We start from the raw sequence: 24345 nt of genomic DNA on the forward strand, positions 1-24345 counted from the left end.
GGCTTTACAAAAAAGTATAACTTTTATCAGTCTGAACAGAATAATGAAATTTATGAAAACAGTGTGGGTTATTCAAGTCATATGGTGTATTATATACAAGGACTTTGATATATAAAGCTTAAAATAAAGTGGTAAATTAGAAACGTACACCTTTACTTCACAGACCTGGCGTATAAGGAAGTATGAGAACATAAAATAGACTGGCCCAACATATGCACTATATACAAACTCATTATTAGTCACACATACCCTAATTCTTCAACCTTTTCAACCAGCTCTCCAACCAATATTCTGAAACATTTTTAGCAGTTGGTGATGTGGAGGACTAATTTGCACAGTTTTATGAAGCCTACACCTTTAATAACACAAACGAATCATTTCTAACATCGTTTTCACAACAATTGTATGCACAGATTCCACTGAAGAAAGTGTTCTAATGGTTGAAAAAGTTGAAGATTTACAGTACCCTAGAACCTCAACAATTTCCACTAGCTAAATGTAACTTTGGAAGCAATTTGAAAACAAATTTCATCAGAATTTGAAGACTAAAATGTATTTATATGAACTTCACAGAGCTAATAGAATAATCTACCATCTAGGTCAGATATCATTCCTCGATGAAATATGCAAAAACATACACTATGTCTTTGGTCGAATTTGTCGAGGATTTAGGGTCAATCATGATCTATGATACATATATAACAAAAATAGTTCAACAGACAATTCATGTATAAAATGGATATCATTAAACTTACTAATACTCAAACTGACTCTATAGTTCAATGAGGTGGACGGTGACATGGGGGGTTGTACTTTGAATGCTGACCCCCTCATAGCTAAAACAAGGAGAGGGGGTGGGGGTGAGGGTGAGGGATGAGAGTCTCTATGCATAGCCCTGTTCATTAAAGCTCTCTGGGGTTAACAGCATTCAATACCATGTTAATTATAGTCATAACACTTTCACATTAGTCACATTAAAATAACTTAGCTTCAAAGTACCTCAGCTTTTTTATACTTATAAAAATGCTCTTTCCAAATATAAATTTTTCATACAGGCCTTCAAGACAAAAAAAAAAAAGCACAATATATATGTCAATGCCATCACTTATGTTATGGTCATAATACATACATACATACATACATATATATTTATATATATATTTATGCATTTATGCATTTTACAGACCTATCGTTAACAACCAAATGTGTAAGAATATATCTTGGCCCAATAATATAAATATGCTCCATAAAGTCCACCTTAAAAAACAATAAGTACAAATTAATATTAGGTACCATAGTTTTCATTGACTTGTCACATGATAAGATCTTTTCTGTTTCAGTTAATATCCTGTACATTAATAAATTCATTGTGGAAATAAATTTATCCTGGCTTGGCTAGTCGACTTCAGGGATTTATAAATGTTTGAGTGTATAAGGTTACACAAAATAGTCTCCATACAATATGTGTAAATAAGGACGTCAGAAAGCACAAAATTACAAGTAGCCTACTGACAAATAGGCCAAATTTTATTAAACTCCACTGACTTAAAAAGATAAATATTTAACACATCACTGATGATTTTCTATCATATTCTTAAAATATAAAATCCTTTATAGATTCATTTGAGTAAGTGTTGGTTTTTTTTTTCTCGTTCAAGGACCAACACACTTTTATGTCCTCTTACTTGGGTAGGTTTTTCAGTACAAATTGTTAATTAAACTCCACTGACTTAAAAAGATAAATATTTAACACATCACTGATGATTTTCTATCATATTCTTAAAATATAAAATCCTTTATAGATTCATTTGAGTAAGTGTTGGTTTTTTTTTTCTCGTTCAAGGACCAACACACTTTTATGTCCTCTTACTTGGGTAGGTTTTTCAGTACAAATTGTAAAGTAACCTATCATCAGATGAATAATACCTGAGATGGTATCAAATCAAAACACATAATTCAGTGAGCGTTAGATAAGACAGAGCCCGGATGAAACCCACGACCATCTGCAGGTTAATGACAGACCTTCCCAGCATGAGCTGGACCTGAACTTGCCGCGACTGCATAGGTGAGAGGCTCCTGGGTTGTTAGATAAGAAAGTTCTCATTTCACAATACACAAGGCACAATTCCAGATCAGAGTTATGTCCTTTTGTCACAACACGGTTATGTTGTGACATGAAATGCTATTTGCCTATCAATAGACCTGAATACCAGCTGCATAGGCCTCTTCTGAATTACCTCCCTTGTTCCACGTCAGCGACTATAACATAACACAAGATTAGTTTTTAAGCCGCGAAGCTACAAGAAGTGTTAAAGCACGCATTATGTAGGCTTTGTCAGGACACCTACGCCTATTTTTAGACAACAGAATATAAATAAGCATACCTCAGCTTCTGATAGTCACAGAAATGTCGAGAGATCTTAAATGAAGTCTTATGTTTTCAGATTAGTTAGAATGTACACAATTTATGGAGTTCATTGAAGCTCTTTACTGTATTTAATTAGGACCAGGATTTTTACATTACCTCCAAATGGATTAAAAAATTAGATACTGTTAATGTTTACCTTGAGATTTCCATATCAGTTTACAATATCAAAATCTGTTCTAAAGCTAGTTATTCAACTAACTTACGCTGCTTTATCTCCCAAACATGTCATTAACCATTTTCTGAGGTACCACCTAACCACAGTTGAAAACTCCTAAAAACATGTCTTTTAAACAGGAGAGTGGCCTCAAGGGAGGTAATTTGGCGCAGCCCTATTTAAGCCTGGAGTAAAAATAAATAGTCCTCATGATTATCATTGTCTGCTCTCAGTCTCGGCCAATTTTAAATGCTCAGAAGGGCAAGATACAATGTATATCATAAATATTCCCTGATTATGAACAACAATAAAATATACTATCAAATACCCTAATTTTATTTCATTGTTGTTGTTGTGGATCAATTTCAGAAGTGTTTTAAACACCTTAGCATGCAGTTCATCAAGAAATGGAAGGCACCATATCAACACATTTGGTTGATGATCCTGCACCATATCAACACATTTGGATGATGATCATGCACCATATCAACACATTTGGTTGATGACCCTGCACCATATCAACACATTTGGATGATGATCATGCACCATATCAACACATTTGTTTGATGATCCTGCACCATATCAACACATTTGGATGATGATCATGCACCATATTATGCTGTGCACAACAAGTGCATGTCAACACACTGAACAACAATGTTAATCCGGTTTGAGCCCAATACTGATGTTGTCAAGTAATGCAGTGCTATCACTGTCTCCCTCAGCACTGCCAGTGACCTCTGCGACAGGGCTCAGTTGTATGGTACCTTCCATGAGAACGTCTGGCTCTCCACCACCATCCAGCTTATCACGGATCGTGGGCTTGTCTCCGATACCAAACAGCAGCTGTGGTTGCCATGTTTGTAGCGCCCACTGTATGGCCCAGATGGCCAGGGGCCGCATGTAGCCCAGGGAGCGGTAACATCGACTCTCAAAGTAGGCCTCGGGAGTCTGGAACGCCAGGCCCATGTGTTCGTAACACATGTGGTAAGGGCCACTGGCAGTCCGGAAGCCTTCCTCTACCATACCCTGTACAAACACATACCAAATGGTGATTCAACTTGTTGGTTGGTTACGTACATGGGCTATTATTACAGTCACTTTTAACATTATGCCATATTCTTAGTGCTGCCTAACTGGAAAGCCATACCACACACACCACACCTGTCACAATAATTACACACTGGCACCAGGCTGGCCAGCACTTACCCTAATTCTTTAATCTTTTCTACCACCAATATTTTGAAACATTCTGACAGAGCTATGGTCTGTAGAGAAATAATCTGCACAGTTTTATGAAGCTTGCATCTTTAGTGATGCTAACAAATCATTTTTGTGTCATTTTAATAATAATTGTATGCATAAATTCCACTGAAAAAAGTGCTCAAGAGGTCGAAATGGTTGAAGATTTACAGCAAATCATCCCTTTAGGTTGAGCATTAAGTGATAGATTAAATATCGGAGACAGGCTCAAGGACATATCCAGATGGCTCAATATATATTCATGTGATTAGTTACTAACGTTTCATACCACAACACACCGATAAGCTTACCAGAAACTGGATCATGAAAAATGGCATGGCTTGTAAACAATTCAGATTTTAAAACCTTTTTTCTTCTTTCACTTTAGTTAAACAAGCTCGAATTTGCAACAGTTGTGATATCAACCTGATAGGCATTCGTGTCATCTTGCACTGAGGCCCTTGGTTAAGTGAATGGCCCATGTTAATAGATGGCAAGCCCGTATTAAAAGACAGAATGTCAAACATTTGACTGACCAACCAACAAAACAATAAACAGAACAAACAACAGAACAACCACCTTAAAAGCAGATTAGTCACAACTAAAAATGGTTTATAGAATGACCCTTTGTGGGCATATGTGCAAAGTTCCCTCCCTTCTTACCTCCTGGATCATGGTAGCTGCTAATGCATACGTTGTCCCCACCCAGAACTCATCCGACTGCACGCTGGATAGATCCTTCTTCCCATTGGGTCTCATGCCATTGATGGCTCCCATTTTACCATTGGCAAAGGACATCACATTGGTCTCATAGATGACCTTCAGAGCTGAATGGATGAACTCAGAAGGGAACACCTACATGTAAATGTACAAAAAGACAAAGAAAATACAGTTATTTAAAAAGGACAAGTTTAAAGGTGGAGAAAACATAAAAATTAAATTAAGTTCACATAAATGAGTGCAAAAAGTTAGTTGTAAGGGTGGTCTTCAATATTTTTTTTCAATTTTTCTTTAAAGAGAATAAAAAAAACAAAAGAATAATTTTTGTATGGTGGGTATTGGGGCCACCTTTTGGTACCATGCATGGTGTCTTGGCATAATAATGTTATAAATGAGGACATAATACATGTTTAATAAATATATCTGCACTAGAATTTGATCTTTTCAGCTAACAAATGTGTTCAATCTGGGTTCTGATCATGTTTATATTTTCAATATATTCATAAATATTATCATAATTATGTCTTATGTTTTTCTTCTCCTTTAAAGTAAGTTTTTCACACAGATATATCTTTATGACACTCTCATAGATTTCACTCATTTGTGACTTAATTCTGTATATAATATTTGATTTCATAAACATATCAAAACAATGTTCAACTCATTGGGCTTGCATGTTCAGGTATAGTTTCACGAATATGAGAAAATAGGGAAAATGACTACAACATGCAGGTGTAGATATCTTTACAAAAGCTTGTTTCATGTCTGCCATCACATTGCCATAGTAACTGCTCTCATTGGTGAATATTTAGCTTATCTGTTCATCCTGGAGTTTAGCTGCCTTGAGGAACCATGGACCACACACCATGTCTGCCATGATGCTGTCATGGTAACTGCTCTCATTAGAGAATATTTAGCTTACCTGTTCATCCTGGAGTTTAGCTGCCTTGAGGTACCATGGACCACACAACATGTCTGCCATGATGCTGTCATGGTAACTGTTCTCACTTGCGTCGTAGTTGTAATAACGACCTGCATTGAGGAAGTAGAATAAAGCTTTGTCAGTAAACTTGAACAGCATTCCTTAACCATTATGTATTTACATCATCAGAAAGTTAATAATTTTCCTTGGAGTAATTTGAGACTAACATACATGTACTTTGTGATTTGAAACAGAAAAGTTTATTCAAATTTGGAGGTTAAATTTGGATGTAATTAACTCTTGGTTTCCCACCAACCAACTGAATTATGCGGCACTGTTTTACATCATAAACAACTCATGTGTCATGTCTATAGGTATAGATACCCAATTGTTTGATTTGAATTTTTCACTCACAAGGGTAGTCAGTTTTATCAATGGAGGAAACTCACGACAATCTTGAACACCCTATATTTTTAAAAATTTTAACAATGATGAATCCTGTAGAAACTGGCATATTCTAAGAAGATTTTAATGTTCAGAAACATTTACAACATACCTCCGTAAAGCAATCTGAGGCCAGTTGTTCAATAGTGTATCAAAGTTCAAGCCAGGCTTAAATCTTAATACGTCTTATCCTAATACAACGTAAATGGCCTTTTAGTCTACAGAAAAGTTAATACTGAACCCAAGTCCTAATACTTGGTCGAACAACTAGGCCCTGCATTCAATTTTGATCATGCATGTAAAATGGTTGAGAATGAAGAATATACATGCATATGCATTATCAGGTACCATTCCACAACTTTTCGCTGAAAGATTTCTTGCCACGGTCCAGAATTTCCTGATACTTAATGACATCTTCATGCTTTTCCAACAACAGGCCGATCTCTACCATCATACGCACTGCAGTCAGCCATATGCCTCCACAGTATGCACTGTCAACCCAAACACAATAACAACAACATTATTCTGAGCAAAACCATGACAAAATTACTTTCACTGTCATTGGGAAGATTGTACATTTGGGCAATGTGACTGAGTCATAAGCCTCCACAGTATGCACTGTCATACCAAACACAATAACAACAACAACATTATTCTGAGCAAACCATGACAAAATTACTTTCACTGTCATTGGGAAGATTGTACATTTGGGCAACGTGACTGAGTCATAAGCCTCCACAGTATGCACTGTCACACCAAACACAATAACAACAACAACATTATTCTGAGCAAACCATGACAAAATTACTTTCACTGTCATTGGGAAGATTGTACATTTGGGCAATGTGACTGAGTCATAAGCCTCCACAGTATGCACTGTCATACCAAACACAATAACAACAACAACATTATTCTGAGCAAACCATGACAAAAGTACTTTCACTGTCATTGGGAAGATTGTACATTTGGGCACGTGACTGAGTCATAAGCCTCCACAGTATGCACTGTCAATCCAAACACAAACAACATTATTCTGAGCAAACCATGACAAAATTACTTTCACTGTCATTGGGAAGATTGTACATTTGGGCAACGTGACTAGTCATAAGCCTCCACAGTACGCACTGTCAACCCAAACACAATAACAACAACAACATTATTCTGAGCAAAAACCATGACAAAATTTACTTTCACTGTCATTGGGAAGATTGTACATTTGGGCAACGTGACTGAGTCATAAGCCTCCACAGTATGCACTGTCAATCCAAACACAAACAACAACAACAAATCTTATTATTCACAACAAAACAAGACAAAGCTGATTTCAACTGTTCTTGATAAGAATGATAATTTGGGCTATACGACTGGCCTTCAATCAGACATAAGCTCTAGATTATTTACATGGGGTTTAACTTTCCACAAATAACTCATTACTTATTATATAACACTGTTGACAGAAACTACCGAAATTTTATTCTTATCAAAGTTGTACAAAAGCCAATTTTACCAGCTTTCTCTTTGGCTACCCTTTAAACGATGGATTCACAAAATTATTTGATTATAGATTTACAAAGTCACACATAGCATTGTCAATAAATGTTTGATATTTTTATGATGATTTGCACACACGGTAAATCACCTAATTTTTCGCCCTGAAAATCTGAATGAGTTTATTTATTTATTTATTTATTTGATTGGTGTTTCCACACCATTACAGGTTCACTGTAATATTATTGTTATTTTGTGATAAATGGGAGTTTGGGAGAAAACTCTGTTAGGAACTATTACGCATGTGGAGTGTCATGTCAAATATCCATTTTTAAACTCCGTATACGAAGCTGTAGCAGAATTTAGCGCACCACAAATCCATACATGCAAACTAGGCCTAGCAGCAGACAAGATGAAGATGTCAAATTGCGATTAAAACGACACCTACACATAGGCATTTGCACCTTTGCAGCAAAACATTTCTTGCTCATTTTGGCGTAATTTTCATTTTTGGCCCATATTTCGTAAACAGGAATACTTAATTTACTTAATATTTAATCTCTGAGTGCCCCCAGAGGATATTTAGTCATACGGATTAGTTTTATCTGCATGCACATACAATCACTTACAATCACAGACTTGAAATTTCCATGTGTCTACCTATTTTTGCTGGCAAAAGGCAAAACAATAATTTTATCCGTTGCTGGCAACACGTAAAATCACGTCTGGGCAAAACTGTATACAGGAAATCATAAGAAACATTCTGTTTTTAAAACCAGCGACAGTGTAGTGCGAACTCCTAATGTGATAACAAATACTGTCTTCGATATGCCCAGGCTTGCACACAGTGCTACTGAAAATGGATAAAAATAAATTGTGGTACTTTTCGGAAACCTTGCATAGAGTATGTTTTCAAGGTTTCAAATCTGTCATCAGCTTCCTGTGCCCATGTAATTCCAATGTATTATGTCAGTCTACACACACATTTTGTTTCTTTACAGTTGGAACTGTCCTCCTATTGCAGAAGCGTTCATTTTCCTGCGTGTTTATATTTCAGCAGACAACCGTAGGCCTAACCAAAATAATCAGTTCATCAGCAGTGCACTGTGCAGTTACATTCCTTGTTTGATGTGGTCATGCTTTCAGACAGTGTAAGAAATTCAAAGGTTTGTAAGAGAACATCACCTGTCTTAGTTCTTTCTTAGATTTTCATTTATGTGTATATTTAGAGAAGTACATGTAGGCCTACTAGTCGGGAGACCTGCACACGTGGATGTCAGTGACTTGACCCCATGTGGCAAGGATTACAAACCAGAGTGGTTAAGAGGCAATGCAAGGTAATGAAACTGGTGGAGGGGCTAATCACTCACTTCTGTCATCTTACTGCCGTGCGAAGGCAAACTCACATGCGAAACTTTAGGTAATTTACCGTATATATTACTGACTTTTTACCAGTTTTACATTAGATGTAATTACCATATCTACAAAATTCTGAATAAGTTTGTTGGAAATGCAATTATGCCACAAAAATTTATCATAGTGTTACAAATAACACATTCATACTGTAGTAACATTACCTTTACCACATAAAAAATGACTTGATAAACAAGATAAACTGTTAACAACTTTTGACTTTTTATACCTGGCTCCCGTTGACATCCAGCCATCATAAGTCTGGTCAGGAAAGCCTCCATTGTCAATGACACCGTCATTGTCTGTGTCCCACTGTAGGGAGTAGTCCATCACAGCCTGGGTAAGGGAATGAACACAGGTTCAGGGACAAAGCTGCTGTGTACTTACAGTGCTGGAAGCCAGGTCTAAAATTGTAGCTGTGATGATCTAGATAGGTATGGCGTCAATGAATGCTATAAGTGAACATTGAACACTTTTCAAAATAGTGTTGAAATAAACAGTTAATTAAATTCTCAACAAGGAAATAAAACAATCTGCTTTGCTAATCATATTTCTAACATATTACTTCTAATTTCTACTGCATATGAAGACTAAGACTGACAGCCTATTTATTGTCTGCCACATAAGCCCTGTGCACCTGTCCAACGGTCCTGTACACCTGCCGCATAGTCCTCGTACACCTGTCACACAGTCCCTATACACTTGGCTGCTTCATAGTCCCTGTACACCTGCCACAGTTCCTGTACACCTGCTACATATTCCCTGTACACATTTTACGTCGTCACTGTACACCTGCCAAATAGTCCCTGTCTCACTGTCTCACAGTCCCTGTACACCTGTCACACAGTAACAGTGCACCTGTCACATACTGTAGTCCCTGTACACCTGCCATATACTCGCTATGCACATGTCCCTATGCACCTGTCTCACAGTCCCTGTACACTTGTTACACAGTAACAGTACATTTATCACATACTGTAGTCCCTGTACACCTGCTAAATAGTCCCTATGCACCTGTCTGACAGTTCCTGTACACCTGTCACATAGTAACAGTACATCTGTCACAAACTGTAGTCCCTGTAGTCCTCAGCAGTACCTGCTGACTTACCCTTATCACTGGATACATGTCCCCTTAGACAGTCCACCTTGCTGAGAGCAACATAGTCCCTGTACACCTGCCTTACCTGTTGACTTATAGTGACCACTCTATACATGGCCTTTGAAAGTCCACCTTGCTGAGAGCAATATAGTCCTGTATATATTTCACATAGTCCCTGTATATATTTTACATAGCCCCTGTACATCTGCCAAATAGTCCCTGTACACCTGTCTCACAGTCCCTGTACACCTGTCACATAGTAACAGTGCACCTGTCATATAGTCCCTGCACACCTGCAGTACCTCTTGACTTACCCTGACCACTGGATACATGTCCCTTAGATAGTCCACCTTGCTGAGAGCAACAAGGTCCCTGCACACCTGTCAAATAGTATAAGTACACCTGTCACAAGGTATATATCCCTGTACACCTGAAGTACCTGCTGACTTACCTTGACCACTGGATACATGTCCACTAGGTAGTCCACCTTGCCGAGAGCAACATAGTCCCTGTACACCTGCAGGACAAACTTCAGGTTGAGGTCCTTCCACATGTACGTGGGGTGTATTAGGTAAGCATTCACCTGTAGCCATGGCTCATTTTCTGGAAAACACAAACCACCTGGCTTGAATGATATCAACACGTACATCATAATAATCAAGGATAAGAATGGCAATTGAAAAAAAAAAAATGAAAATATTTTATATTCCAAATGGAACGAGTACCCCTAGTGAGTTAACAAGCAACATAAATGAGGGAGGGTGAGCATGAGAGAGGGGCTTTCCTCCTTCCTTGCTGGTTGAATATTTTGCATGTTTTCATTATGGTAAGATGTGCTGAGACAGCATTTCAGTCTACTAACCTATATGCTTTTGTGTGTGCATGAGTTCCACGATTGCCCTTGCTCCCTTCTACTCCCGTAATTGATCAGATCAGAACAGAGAGAGCACATGACTTTACCACGCATGTAAACTTTTTTTTGTAAATGTCATAAAATAGTCAGCATACAACCTGTTCCCAACGCAATATCACTTCAAGGCTTCTTAGTTACGTCTACAACAGAGCCCGGTTACTGCTGATATAGAGGAATATGCAAAGTGCAAAGAAGTCTCGCGTGAAAGGAGGTAGTAAAGCACCATTAATGGATCAAGCCCTCACCCGCTTTGGTTTGCACAGGCTGTGTAGCAGACAGGAAGAAAGTAAGATCTAATTGCCCTCATACGAAACCTACAAGCCACCCCTCCCCCCCAAAGTTTTATTACAAATTTAAATGAATCTCAAGAGTCATATTTTTTGCTAGAACAAGTTGGAAATCTGTGAATCTGTGAAAAATTCTCATCCCTGAGTAAATGTGTTCAACCGGGTCCCTGATGCCATGAAGACTTGTGTCAGTAATATATTTACCTGGGTATTTATTGTAAGAAGACTTGTGTTAGTAATGTGTTTACCTGGGTTCCCAATATCATGAGGACTTATTATGTTTACCTACATGTGGGTGCTTTATGTCATGAGTGAGTGGTGAGTAAGCTGCCCCACCAGAGCCGTTCTACTGATACGGGTCAACCAGTCGTTGCACTATCCCCTTACTGCTAAACGCCAAGCATAACTACAACTCCCCCTTTAAAAGTCTTATATGTGACCCACCACCCCTGAAGCAGACGTTCTACCAACTGAGCCATCTGGGCCGTTTCCCTACGTCATGAAGACTTGTTAGTAATGTGTTCAGCTGAGCCCTGATGTCATGAAGATTTGTGTTAGTAATGTGTTTAACTGGGTCCCCAATAGCATGAGGAGGTCTTAATAATTTGTTTAGCTGGGTCCCTGGGTCCCAAAAATTTGTCAGCAACATTTCTGTAACTGGGTCTTTGAGGTCATTAAGGCTTGTTAGTAATGTGTTTATCTGGGTCCTTGAGGTCATTAAGAGTTGTATTAGTGATGTGTTTACCTGGGTCCCCAATGTCATGAGAATTTGTATCAGTAGTGTGTTTACCTGGGTTCACAATGTCATGAAGACTTGTTAGTAATGTGTTTTGTACATGTACCTGGGGCCCAGATGTCATGAAGATTGTTAGTAATGTATTTACCTAGGTTTCCAATGTCACCAAGGCTTGTTAGTAATGTGTTTACCTGGTTCCCTGATCTCTTGAAGGCTTGTTAATAAGGTGTTTACCTGGGATCCCGTTGATATAAAGACTGGTGTCAGTAATGTGTTTACCTGGGTCACAAATGTCAGAAAGACTTTTTAGTAATGTGTTTATCTGGGTTCTTGATATCAGGAAGACTTATGTTAGAGATGTGTTACCTGAGCCCAGTTGTTCAAATTGTTCGGGTTATTATTAGGGTCCACACTAGTGTGGTAGAGAGACACATCTTGAAATCATTTGGATTATTAAGGGTCCATGCTAGTATCTTAACGGGACACCTCTTGAAATTGTTCTGATTATTCTCCTTAGTCAACTCGTAAAAATGCAATATCTCGAAAAGGTAGTTTTGAATTTTATTGATAAGCTAAAAAAATCTTCTGCTCCAAAAAGGCTAAACCTATCAAGATACACCTTTAATTTATATATATTGTAAAAACTTTTAGTTCAGTATGCAAATAAGGCCAAAACTGACTAATGCATTTGACTCAAAAATAAATTTATTTTTAAAACCGCTTAAAATCATTAAACAATCACACTGCCTGGTGCTCCTTGAAATCACAATTACAAATCTGCAAGAATTATGTTTGTACTTGGTGTTGTTTTCATGAGGGAAAAAAATTGGACAAAACCGTCCTATGTAAGTAACACAGAAGCTTTGTGCTAGACTGCATGGAACCACTGATTGCAGTTGAAAGTGGCAATGGGCATCAGCTCTGCAACAATGTGTTCCTTCTCTCTTTTGTGGTCGGCTATCAGCAGAAGATCAAAGCCGCCTATTCTCTATGCTAGTCTTCGTACTTGGCCAACTGTAAATGATGCCTGGCAATCTAGGGTTCAATTCTATTACATTCCTTTCCATTTTGTTTTTCCGTGTTTTTTTCCACTATCATAAACTTTACAGACATCAGATTACCAGAAGTTAAAAGTCTAGTACTATGGACCCTGGCCATACAGTTCGACACCAGCTTTAATTTCTATTTGAAATTTTAACCAACATCAGCAGTAAATGTAATTATCCACTCAAAGTATAACAGCAGTAGATTAAGTTCATATTTATTTGACTGTTGCATAATTTTGCTGGCAGCAGGTACAAAACTGAAGACTTGGCTTAAAGTTAAATCTAAGATTAAGTTTTAACACAGTTTTCAATAACATGGCCCAGAGTCCCTGACTGAGTTCCTGACTTGTGACAGTAATGTATTCAGCTGGGTCCCTGATGTGATGAAGATTTGTGTCAGTAGTGTAATTACCTGGGTCCCCCAAGTCATGAGGGACCACGCTGTGAGGTTTCAGAGGTTCCGTGTGGCCAGTAAACAGGAACTTCACCTGGCGCAAGTCTTCCTGCATTATCACTTCAGCTGAAATAACAACAAACAACACTTCTAAGCCAATGAAGAGCAGTCTGGAAATAAACACAGCGAGCTTTGTTATTACATCCTGTTGAGACAAGGCAAGAACATCACATTTAAAATGACATTATGACAATCAGTAGATTATGTTATGTAATATGTATTATGGGGACCTTAATACAATGCAATATGCCCATAATCCTTTTCCACAGACTAATTATTTGGTTGTTTGGTTAATTAGTTATTTGAATGACATGTGGTTGGTTAGTCAGTTATCCAAAAATCGAAAAAAAAATAAAATAAAATAAAACTAAAAATCCATCTTTTCATTTTTCAAATCTTAATATGGTTATAATTTTCCTGTTTTTTTCAAAGCCTTCTGATCCGGTGGGACAGTCCACTTTTCCCACAAATTAGATAATTGTAAAATTTAATTTCTATTCTTATATCCTCCTCTGACATTGGAAAAAGATATTTTCAGCTGGTAAAACAAGTATTTAAATTGGTTCAGCCTAATGGTCCTAATTACAAAAATATAATCTGTTAATACATTATACTTTCGGAAGGCCCTCTGAGAAATGCATTAATCTCCAGAACCCGATACCACTCACATCACAGCTCTTTTGCCTTTCAATTCGTGTCAAAATGATGTCAATTTTGAGTTGGATTCTAGCTTCATACAGAAGCAAATACACTGCTGTATTAATCTGAATCAACAGTTGACAATGTTGAAGTTCCAATTCATGACAATGACAGCAAATGTACAGGTTAGTTCAGGTTATGAGTTTTTCAGGCCAAGAATCTTTGGCTCTTATATGTATTTCCAGCAGCACTAGAAATACTGTCTGAAGACCTTGCATACAATCTACTGTTTTTAGTGAATTAAAGTCCTTATTTTTCTTCCCAGACACCCTTGCGAGAGTATAATGTTTAAAGAGGTTATACTGTTAGTAATTCTAAATCTGTGCACTAATTCTGCAAGGCGAATAAGCCAGCGAGAGTCCTCAGGTTTGTAAGACTTACCAAATTCATACTGGATACACAGCTGTAACATGGGCCAAAGCATGGTGAGGGCAAAGGAGGCATAATGGTGGACATCATAGGTGTTGTACATCCTATACTCATGGCCTGGTGACAGAAAACATACAGAGTGTATTGTCATGACGGAAAACACACCAAGTGTATAGTCATGCCAGAAAACACAAGGGCAAGGAGAGAGAAAAGGAGGCGTAATGGTGGACATCATAGATGTTGTACATCCTATACTCATGGCCTGGTGACAGAAAACATACAGAGTGTATTGTCATGACGGAAAACACACCAATTGTATGGTCATGTCAGAAAACACAAGGGCGAAGAGAGAGAAAAGGAGGCGTAATGGTGGACATCATAGATGTTGTACATCCTATACTCATGGCCTGGTGACAGAAAACATACAGAGTGTATTGTCATGATGGAAAACACACCAAGTGTATAGTCATGCCAGAAAACACAAAGGCGAGGAGAGAGAAAAGGAGGCGTAATGGTGGACATCATAGATGTTGTACATCCTATACTCATGGCCTGGTGACAGAAAACATACAGAGTGTATTGTCATGACGGAAAACACACCAAGTGTATAGTCATGTCAGAAAACACAGAGGCGAGGAGAGAGAAAAGGAGGCGTAATGGTGGACATCATAGATGTTGTACATCCTATACTCATGGCCTGGTGACAGAAAACATACAGAGTGTATTGTCATGACGGAAAACACACCAAGTGTATAGTCATGTCAGAAAACACAAAGGCGAGGAGAGAGAAAAGGAGGCGTAATGGTGGACATCATAGATGTTGTACATCCTATACTCATGGCCTGGTGACAGAAAACATACAGAGTGTATTGTCATGACGGAAAACACACCAAGTGTATAGTCATGTCAGAAAACACAAGGGCGAAGAGAGAGAAAAGGAGGCGTAATGGTGGACATCATAGATGTTGTACATCCTATACTCATGGCCTGGGGACAGAAAACATACAGAGTGTATTGTCATGACGGAAAACACACCAAGTGTATAGTCATGTCAGAAAACACAAGGGCGAAGAGAGAAAAGGAGGCGTAATGGTGGACATCATAGATGTTGTACATCCTATACTCATGGCGTGGTGACAGAAAACATACAGAGTGTATTGTCATGACGGAAAACACACCAAGTGTATAGTCATGTCAGAAAACACAAAGGCGAGGAGAGAGAAAAGGAGGCGTAATGGTGGACATCATAGATGTTGTACATCCTATACTCATGGCCTGGTGACAGAAAACATACAGAGTGTATTGTCATGACGGAAAACACACCAAGTGTATAGTCATGTCAGAAAACACAAAGGCGAGGAGAGAGAAAAGGAAGCGTAATGGTGGACATCATAGATGTTGTACATCCTATACTCATGGCCTGGTGACAGAAAACATACAGACTGTATTGTCATGACGGAAAACACACCAAGTGTATAGTCATGTCAGAAAACACAAGGGCAAGGAGAGAGAAAAGGAGGCGTAATGGTGGACATCATAGATGTTGTACATCCTATACTCATGGCCTGGTGACAGAAAACATACAGACTGTATTGTCATGACGGAAAACACACAAAGTGTATAGTCATGTCAGAAAACACAAGGGCAACGAGAGAGAAAAGGAGGCGTAATGGTGGACATCATAGATGTTGTACATCCTATACACATGGCCTGGGGACAGAAAACATACAGAGTGTATTGTCATGACGGAAAACACACCAAGTGTATAGTCATGTCAGAAAACACAAGGGCAAGGAGGGAGAAAAGGAGGCATAATGGTGGACATCATAGATGTTGTACATCCTATACTCATGGCCTGGTGACAGAAAACATACAGAGTGTATTGTCATGACGGAAAACACACCAAGTGTATAGTCATGTCAGAAAACACAAGGGCAAGGAGAGAGAAAAGGAGGCGTAATGGTGGACATCATAGATGTTGTACATCCTATACTCATGCCCTGGGGACAGAAAACACACAGAGTGTATTATCCCAATGAAAAACACTTCAAGTTTAATATCATTACAGGAAACACACTGAGTGTACTTCCACGATGGAAATCACAAGAGCATGGTGAGGGCAAAGGGGGGCATAATGGTGACATGCTTGGTAACTCAATAAATCAATTTCTAAACTGGAATTCTTGGAGCCAATGTTATAGAACAACTGGAAACATGATGCTGCATCACTCATACCCCACATATGGTTAAAAGGCAAACCGGACTTCAGGTGACACGAGCGGAAATAGCAGAGTTCCTGGGTTATAGAGATGACCCATTTACGTCTGACTGATCAAAACTGATAACATGGAATTGCTTTTGATTTTCGCAATTTGTGCAATGTGCTTCCAATCAAATTGCAATATCTTGGTTGAGCAACATCCTAAAGACATAAAATTATGCTTTTTAAAACTTCCTGTGGGTATACTTCCTCGCTTGGCATTCAGCATGAAGGGGATAGTGCAACGACTGGTTGACCCATATCAGTATAATGGCTCGGGCGGGGCGGCTTGCTTGCCTTCGGTAAGTCGTCTCAGTGAAGCAGCACTAAATAAAAGAGCGGTGGAAATCCGTCCTGCAACAAGGAGGCACATTACACGTACATGCACCCTAATGATTCCTTCGTCGTCATATGACTGAAAAATTGTTGAGTACGACGTTAAACCCCAAGCACTCACTCACTCACTCACTCCTGTGGGTATAATTTATCAATGCATGTATACATTTGGCCTGGTGGTGCACTGGTCAAGATGTACACGTACTTCAGTTCATCTGATACACATGAAACACATTTCTCTCAACACCATAATCTATAATGTATCTGGTAAGCCCTGTAACTTAAACACCTACCTTCCAGATAAGCAAATTTGCCATACTCTTTGATGTGTGGATAAAATGGTTTGGCTTCAGTTTCACTGTCTGTCACATCAGAGAAATCATCTATGGGGTCTACCCATACCGTGCCTCCATCAGTGATGAAGTACAACTCATTGAATAGGGCGGATTTATACCAGTTTGGAAGTTTGCTGCAATTGAAGAGAAAATAAGATATCCTGGTCATTTTGGTACCTAAAACATACCATTACACGTGTAACTTGCTCTGTTCACTGTATAATATAGAATTTTTTTTTTTGATTTTTTTAGATTGATGTTTTACGCCGTACTCAAGAATATTTCACTTATACGACGGCGGCCAGCATTATGGTGGGTAGAAACCGGGGGAAACCCACGACCATCCGCAGGTTGCTGCAGACCTTCCCACTTACGGCCGCAGAGGAAGCCAGCATGAGCTGGACTTGAACTCACAGCGACCGCATTGGTGAGAGACTCCTGGGTCATTACGCTGCGCTAGCGTGCTAACCAACTGAGCCACGGAGGCCCCGTATAATATAGAACTCAATACTCAAGAATTTTTCACTTTCAGGATGGTGGCGAGTTGTATGCGTAGAGGAAAGCATCGTCCGAGGCTATACATGTACATCAGTGATGGGCGACACGATAAGTTCTTGTGTGACATAACATCAGGCAAAACTGTAAGCAACAGAAAACTTGTGTTTTTGTGCAATCGTTCCAAACTAGTGGAAGCGGTATAAATACCAATAAAACTGATTATAATTTAAGGGAAGAATCCAGATTATCTTGATCCTCTTTATTCAAAATATATTTTGAAGCACAAAGTCTTGGTAAATGGAGTAGGTCTGCAAGTTACATGTATGAAGCAGTCTGATATCTGTTTAACACATATATTAGATCTTTCCTTACGGATTCTGTAAGATGGGACTTTGCCAAGCTTCAATCTTTTCCTCCCAAAATGGATAATGTTTGAAACAATGCCTGGCTAGGTCTGGAGAGGCATTTCCTTCTGTCCCAAACCATCTGGTATAGCGCCTATACCAATGAAAAAAACACATCAATATAGTAATATCTTTGATTGATTGATTATTGTTTAATACTAAAAACCTTTTTTTGCTTATAGGATGGTGGTCAATTCTATGGTTGAGCAAACCAGTGTTTGGAACAAACCATTGACACCTGTTACACATAACACATAATATAATATATAATATATCTGAGGCATCAAAATATATTACAGACAACATGGACATTCATTTATTTTATTTATTTGATTGGTGTTTTACGCCGAACTCAAGAATATTTCACTTACACGACTGCGGCCAGCATTACTGTTTGAGGAAACCAGGCAGAGCCCGGGGGAAACCCACAACCATCAGCAGGCTGCTGACAGACCTTCCCATGTATGGCTGGAGAGGAAGCGACATTGAATATCAATATTAATATGAATAAATAAATGTTATTTTCATAAATTTCAGGCAAATGGTGGTTAATTCAGCTAAGGATTTGCATCGTCTATCAGCTTCTGACCAATGAGGTTGCAGACTTGAATCCACCTCTCCCTACTGAAGTTCTGCTGCGACTTTAAGGCAGAAGGCTTCTTCCACCCATGAGCTTTTTTTTTTAGAAGAACCTCAGTTTTTCATTTCATTGCCTATAAAGACAGAAAAAGTACTGCTGTTTATTCACGCACATTCTGAAAGCATTATTCTGTGTAGACTGGTAAAAACACACTTTTTGTGAAGCCCAGAAACTGGCCAATCCAATCAAGGTAGTTGTGGCTTCAAAATCAAATTAAAAATGTGCATAAATTGCACTGAAAGCTGCTCTTTCATATACAAAAAGCTCGAGAAATTAGGGTATTACAATATGAATTTCGCACTGGTCAAGATGTGTAGATGAAGCAGCAGGATTCTCTGTACAGAGACAAAGTAATGATAAGATACTGTCTCAGAGAGAACAGTGTTTCTGGTTACTTTTCTTAGTATACCTGCATACCTTGCATAGCGTTTGCCGTTAGCACCAAAATGAATGATGGGCATGTCCCATGTAAGGCACATTTCCACCTGCCCTGTGGAGTGAGCTTTGACAGTCCTCAGCCCACACACAGCCACGCCTACTTCCTCACTCTTCACAGTTCTGTTCTCTGAACCTTGAAAAAGACAACAACAAAAGTGATCCTCTACCCAATTTTAGTATGTACATGTATTTACAAAAACCTTAATGTAGAAATTACATTAAAATATACAAATGACTCTCATGACTTACATTTACCAATAACACCTTCCATGAAGTATATTTGCATATACATGATGTCAAAAGGGAAATTAGTTTTTCTGTAATTTTTAAACAATTTTAAGCATTATTTTTTTATATATTTGAAGAGTGAGTGAGTGAGTGCTTGGGGTTTAACGTTGTACTTAACAATTTTTCAGTCGTATGACGAACATAGTTGAAGAAGACAAAAAACTAGCGGGCTTTCTCCATGCGAATAAGCAATGTCCTAGACGTGTTTTAAATTAAACTACAAATTTTTAACTAAAGCTAAATCTTCAGCTAACAATGTAGTCATGACTATGGTAACCTTATAAATTCAACAGCACTGGAATGTATTAGAAATTTTACCTCGTGGTGTGCCTGGTTTTAGGCTGCCATTTTGCCACAAGTCCGACCACAACTCATGCCCTGAACCTTTGGGATTAAATGACAGCTTATGGCTTACACTCACACCATCCTGAAAGCAACAACAACGACATGAATCATCTGTGTCAGATTTGTAAAGTATTATGAAAGGAACCCAAATAGATTTATTTATCTGGTTAGTGTTTAATGTCATATCCAAGAATTTTGTAGGACATTTTGTCAGAATTAGTTAAGGACACTGCGCCCAGAAAGAACCAGGGTTCTTTACCCGGTACAGAACAATTGTCCAGACTAAAACCACTGAGATTTATATATCCATTTATTTGATTGGTGTTTCATGACATGCTCAAGAATATTTCACTTATACAACAGCAGCCAGTGTTACGGTGGGAGGAAACCGAGGGAAACTTACAATAATCCACAGGTTGCTGCAAGACCTTCCCACATACGGCCCAAGACGAAGTCAGTATGACCTCGACTTGAAATCACTAACCGCTAACCGCATGGGCCCCGAAGGCCCGAAAACCACTGAGATGTAATTTATAATACTTGATTGTTGTTTAAAGTCAGGCTCAAGAATTTTTCACTTATACATGTTGTGCTGAGTAAACCACCGACCTTCATCAAGTACCTGACAAACCTTCGGACTCATAGCCACAGCCAAAACCGCAAGAGCTGTATTTGAACACGCAACCTCATTGATCAAATATTCACTGAGATATAATGGGGCATGCCTGGACACAACATAAGTGTCCAGTGCAACATGATCCCCTCACATCCTAACTGCGCAAGCTTCAAGCTTTGTTCACAATATTTTCCCTTTACAGTAACTGCAGACAACACACATTTTTTCTATTAACCTCAAGTCAGAAACTTATAGTCAGAAACTGTGATATTGCACAGTGACAAAACTGCAGACATCCTACCCTTTGAGCTGCTGAGACACCATATGTACATGGCATGTGTTTGAACTGCTGATGAATCATGACCCCAGATGCTGTAGACCCCTCACTGATGAATGGCTCGGTCCAGGCCCCACCAATTCCATCCTCCTTTGTCCCCAAACCATTTTTAAACGTGAATGTTACACTGACATCCACATCCTCTTCTCCACTGTTCTCAACTTGCCAAATAAACACAGCCACTGGCAGACATGTGTCCTGTCAAGCCACAAGAGTTGTAAATGAAACAAAACTTTGAATCAATTCTAATAAACAAGGACTAACAATTTTGTTCCATTATGCCCTGCAAAATTAATTTTAATAATATCTTTTTACTTACTTCAGTTTTTTAGGTATAAGTAAACATGTAACACTGTATAAACCATTTATATATTGAATAAATAGATGTTAGTGAGCAAGTTAAGTCTGTAGATTAAAAGTACATGTACATGTCCTGGATCAACTATCCCCAGCTTTGTTGAACTCCACACTACAAATGTGTTTTTTTTTGGTACAGTGCATTTTATACAAACCTGATAATCATGGGGGAATACTGGAGATATTTGACGACAGATGAGACGAATGTTTTGCTCAGGGATATCATACACAGTCCAGGACCGTGGGTAGAGACCTTGGTAGACACCATGAGAACCATTGTAATTCCACTGCCATGCGTTGAGATGACTTTTATTCTGAGGTTTGGATGGAGAGAGGACTTGCTGATAGACAGTCTCTCCCTTACGCCGGACACACACGATGAACTGTAAGCACAAAATCACGACACTTGGATGTTATGAATGATTTGAAGAAATAATGATGATGGATTACTCAACACATGATGCAGACAATCAAGTGTCTTAAGTTTATTACAACTTCCAAAGCAGCCCAAATATGGACATGTTCTGGCGAAAGTATTAGTATCACTATACGGTCAGTATTTTCCCCTACACTCAACACTGTGACATGGAGACTTGGCAATACCCACAGGGTGGGGGCTCTCGCGAACTAACGTAGCTAAAAGGCAAACACCAATCACCTTGTAGGTCATAACTGCACATGTGGAAGTTTCAAATTTTGTTGGCTCACATGAGTCTTGCTTGTCAGGAATGACATAGCCATGGTCACGAATGATGCATAATAAACGTAGCACACTGCTACGACATCATGTGTTCAAGTTGTTTCTAAATGGGTAAAATTTGTCAAATACACCTGACACAAACGAACATTTCACAATCTGTCATTTCAAATTATGGTGGGTATTTCTTCGCTAAGATATTATTATTACTTACATGTCTATCAAGTCATAACATCTACCCATACCCTAAACGACATAAAATTTTGCCAACAAAAGTACATTTTAAGAGACAAATAAATGCCACAAAATATTATTTTCAGTACTGAAACTTACAATTTTCCAGCAGAATATCATTCCATGCTCTGCACAAAGCTCTCTAAAACCTACAGAGCTCTCAGAATCCGGAAAAAAGAGCAAGTTAGTCATGGACAAAATTTGTGGTCATTTAGGGATATTCATGGCACACATGGGCAAAACTGTCTGATCCCTGCATAATACTGGACTTCCAAATGTGGATCTACCTGATTGGCCACAATAACTTCATGTTCATACATGCCAGGGATCATCTGGTAGCGACAGAATTCCCCTTTATATCCTCGCCCAATAGTGCCACATCCAAGGCCACCAATTGGAACACCTACAGGAAAACATACAGGATTAAAATAAACACATTTAAATACAGGAATTCAAAATAGTGGCTTTATACACCATATTTATATTACTTGGTTATTGGCAAAATTATTGTGGAGAAATACAAAGAAAGACCCAATCTTGCTGTAAATTAACAAGGCTTACACACCAAAAAGCTTGTTACTTCATTAGCAAACAATATAAAGATTTTTTTAGTAATCTACATTGTAGGTATCTAAAATATCACAAGCAGTAAAAGAATATGTATATATAAATGCTTGGGTTTTTATTTATAGGCTACTTAACCGCTTTTTAAGTCAACTGTAAATACTGTGCCTTCCTGAGGAAGGGCGAGTCCAGGCAGACAAAGTGCTGCCACCACTGTAATATCATGCCAGACAATATGACGCCCCACACAGTTACATAATACTGACATCAAGCCAACCTCTCAGTGCTGAGCGTCATTCGAGGCAGCAACAAGTACCATTTTTAAAATCTTTGGTATGGCCTGACCCGGCAAAATGATGCCAGTATGTATGAGCATGTACGTGTAAGCATGGGGCATTAAGCTTACCGTATATTGGAGAATGTGGAATCTGTCGTAAATTATCAATAAATGGCCTTTTCCCTTCTATCTTTTTCAGGAGCCAAAACCAGATATACCTGTAATGAAAGAATAAACGAGTCAGATATGAAGACTGTAATGTGACCAAATAAATCAAGATACAAGATAGTACAATTAAACATTTCCAAGATTTTGTGCCAGTTTTGTGCCAGCAACAAAATTTCAGTTGCCTGAAATCTGATCTGTTATCACTGGTCATAGGCACAGGGCAAAATGCGGTGGTACAACAGATATACATGCACTGAATCAATAGTGATGTGGTTAAACCATTATCCTGGGTGCATGCAGTTATTCTTGATGGGTAGCCTACTGTACATTCATGTATGTAACTACATCTAGTAAGACATGGTCAGGTGCAAGTAGGTACTGGTCCACATAGGTAGTTTTTTTTGGCAGTGAAAGAAATCCTCCTGATATGACTGTGTGTCAATGAGTGGACAACTTTATATTTGGTAGTTTCTGGTGCTGCATTTGTTTGTTGTTGAGTCACTTATTCCTCTGTTCATTGTAAAAAGCAGGTTTTCAATAAAAGTGAATGGGCTACGAACAGCATCATAAGCTTTAAAACTTCCATTTATTTTTTTTAACCAAACGCCTCACTAATTACCTGAGTCCAAAAAAGAACATCTGGATCACTTGTTTTAGTCGAGGACTGGTCCAAGGTTTACAACTTTCCGGACTGGAGTAGTCGATGGCGACCCTCCATCCGTAATCTGGTAGTCCTGGTATGGGTTCTTTGGGTTGAGTTGATCCTATACAATCCTCATACACAGTTCGACCCATAGTGAACAAATATTACCTACACTATTTAAGCGCTTATGCCAGAACAATTCACGCGGTTACACCACAGCCATCAAGGTATACTGCCTGCGGGCAGGTGTAACAGATAGATACATGTACATGTAAACATAGCAGTAACAAAACAGATGACATGACACCTCACCTGTGAAAAACGTCATCGGTTTTTGTCTACACCGAAACGAGGACGATGTCGTTATGCAAAATATAATGAATATTTGACTTAAAATTTCATAAAGTATATTTCTTTTCAATTGAAAAATCCATGTCTGATTTTATTGCTATTATTTATCCGCGAAAAACACTTCTTGATATGTCGTAAATGTT

At 38.5% G+C, this 24345-nt stretch overlaps 1 protein-coding gene across 1 annotated transcript; it reads right to left on the reverse strand.

The window, feature by feature from the left end:
- Positions 1-1725: 1725 nt before the first annotated feature.
- On the reverse strand, positions 1726-24114 carry LOC135472367 (non-lysosomal glucosylceramidase-like). Its single transcript, XM_064751839.1, has 17 exons — positions 23828-24114; positions 23170-23258; positions 22487-22602; positions 21424-21651; positions 20876-21109; positions 19932-20040; positions 19305-19458; positions 18216-18341; positions 17304-17479; positions 14427-14531; positions 13305-13412; positions 10362-10513; positions 9041-9147; positions 6259-6401; positions 5467-5576; positions 4488-4679; positions 1726-3611 (listed from the first exon to the last, which is right to left on the reverse strand). The coding sequence occupies exons 1-17, from the start codon at positions 24001-24003 to the stop codon at positions 3243-3245; spliced, it is 2694 nt and encodes an 897-aa protein (XP_064607909.1). The 5' UTR covers positions 24004-24114; the 3' UTR covers positions 1726-3242.
- Between the last annotated feature and the right edge of the window lie 231 nt (positions 24115-24345).

This window comes from Liolophura sinensis, chromosome 8, assembly GCF_032854445.1.
Source record: "Liolophura sinensis isolate JHLJ2023 chromosome 8, CUHK_Ljap_v2, whole genome shotgun sequence".
In the NCBI taxonomy this organism is placed as follows: domain Eukaryota; kingdom Metazoa; phylum Mollusca; class Polyplacophora; order Chitonida; family Chitonidae; genus Liolophura; species Liolophura sinensis.